At 36.6% G+C, this 2,094-nt stretch overlaps 1 protein-coding gene across 1 annotated transcript in view; it reads left to right on the top strand.

Annotated features, from left to right (window-relative positions):
- The window catches only part of CUNH9orf84 (chromosome unknown C9orf84 homolog), an 87,670-nt gene that overhangs the window by 67,486 nt on the left and 18,090 nt on the right, over window positions 1-2,094 (top strand). The window contains 1 exon segment of the mRNA XM_003785386.2: window positions 1,100-1,211. Within this exon segment, the coding sequence (XP_003785434.1) occupies window positions 1,100-1,211 (112 nt within the window).

Here is a 2,094-nt window from a genome sequence, read left to right as displayed (position 1 = left end):
GCTATTTTTTGGTTGCAGCCATCATTGTTGTTTGGCAGGCCCGGGCTGGGGATTCGAACCCGCCACCTTAGGTGTATGTGGCTGGTGCCTTAGCCGCTTGAGCCACAAGCGCCGAGCCGAGTATGAGTATTCTTAATTAACGGTCTTAAAATACAGGCTGGGAAAAAGGACCATGAACTTATAAATGAATTTTCAAGGTCTTAGATCTTAGTTCTAAGGTCAGACCAAAATTGAGCATTTAAAAACCTTAAAACAAGGCCGGGTGCAGTGGCTCACACCTATAATCCCAGCACTCTGGGAGGATGAGCTAGGGGGATTGCCTGAGTTTACAGGTTTGAGAGCAGCCAGAGCCAGAGCGAGACCTTATCTCTAAAAATAGCCAGGCATTGTGGCAGGCACCTGTAGTCCCAGATGCTTGAGAGGCTGAGGCAAGAGAATTGATTAAGCCCAAGAGTTTGAGGTTTCTTTGAGCTGTGACACCACAACACTCTACTGAGGGCAACAAAGTGAGACTGTGTCTCAAAATTAAAAATAAAATAAAAATAAAAACCATAAAACACTTTATCATACTACACAACTTGTCACAGGAATATTGGATCTTGGGCTGCATATCAAGGAAGGATAATTGTGCTATAAGCATAGTAAAAAATGCAGATCTCTGTTCTATACTTTTGTTTTTGTATCTTAAGGCTATGGGTCATTAATAGAAAACCATGAGCTTATACTGTAAATGGTAGTTAAAATAAAGGCCATTTTTAAGAGGAAAAAAAGAAAATTCTAATAAACACGGAATATTTTAGTCTCCTAACACAATGCTTTGATCTCATGAGTTACTCAAAGAGCTGGAATAAGTTGGTCAGCACATTTGGAATAGCATTATGTGCAGTAATATTTAACACAATATCTACAGCAATACCTATCTCAACTAATTTATTCTGTATACTGAATAAATCATAATTTCATTCCTCATTTATAAATAGAAAAAATTGACATATGAATGAATCCAAACAACTTAATATGCAGGAGAATAATACAACTTTTCTTGAAGAATTTTGCTTAGCCATTTCATTTTTTCATCCAAGAATATTGTCTTTTACAGCTATAATATCACATTAGTAGAGAGGTGCTACAGTGAGTCATTGAAACTCTTTGGAAGTACAGAATGTTATGTAGTGGTGACAATTGATGAACATACTGCTATAATTTTGCAGGTAAGACTGTGTCGTAAGACATACAAACTTACACATTAAAATTTATATACAGCCATATAATTCATTATTATCTTTTGTATAGGGAGCTTAACTATACTCTATTAGGGATTTCTCCTAAATTTTACAAATGGGCCACCAGGGCTAAAATCATCACTCTGGAAACAGACTGTTACCAAGCTTTTTTGATGCCTTATAATTTTTAACATACTTTAAGAAAACAAAGCAAATAAAAGAAAATTTTACATTGTATATTGACCTATTTTTTTACAGGAGTTAATTTTTATGTCCAAGCACAAGGATATTGAAAAATATTTTCCACGCAAAATATTATATACATTAAATAACATACAGTGGTAACAATGCAGTGTAGGTTTCCTGGGAAGCAGATTCTGTGATAGAAATGTACATGCAGGAAGTGTATTTATTGGGCAGTGCTGTCTAGATGAGGACTAGCGAGAGTGGAAGAATAAAGCAGAATAGACATAGCAAGAAGTTGAACTCTATGGAAGTCTCAACAAATGTCTCAGCCGATCCCTTGTGATCCCTTGAGGAACCTCTGAAGTTGGGAGAGCCCCTCAAGATGTCTTGAATTGAGGCAATGGTCAATCTTTGGATGTCTGCCACCCCACAAACATGAACCTTGAATGAGACGACTCTTTACCCAGAGGCAATTTGACGTATTTTTAAGCTGGTTTTGAGAGAGAGGGAAAAAGTGATTTTCTTCAAAAATGTGTATAATTTGGAATTTAAGATGGGTAAATTCTTGGCTGAATCTTTTATTTGACTGTACTACAAGTTGCAAAGAAATTAACTTAATAAGATGGGAGGGGGAATAGAAATCATATTAAATTTTATGAGGCTCGGCGCCTATAGCTCAACCGGC

Source organism: Otolemur garnettii, unplaced genomic scaffold (assembly GCF_000181295.1).
Source record: "Otolemur garnettii isolate 467f Iridium unplaced genomic scaffold, OtoGar3 scaffold00014, whole genome shotgun sequence".
Taxonomy (NCBI): Eukaryota; Metazoa; Chordata; class Mammalia; order Primates; family Galagidae; genus Otolemur; species Otolemur garnettii.
The sequence above is the reverse complement of the archived record's forward strand: the minus strand, read 5'-3'. Positions and strand labels throughout refer to the sequence as shown.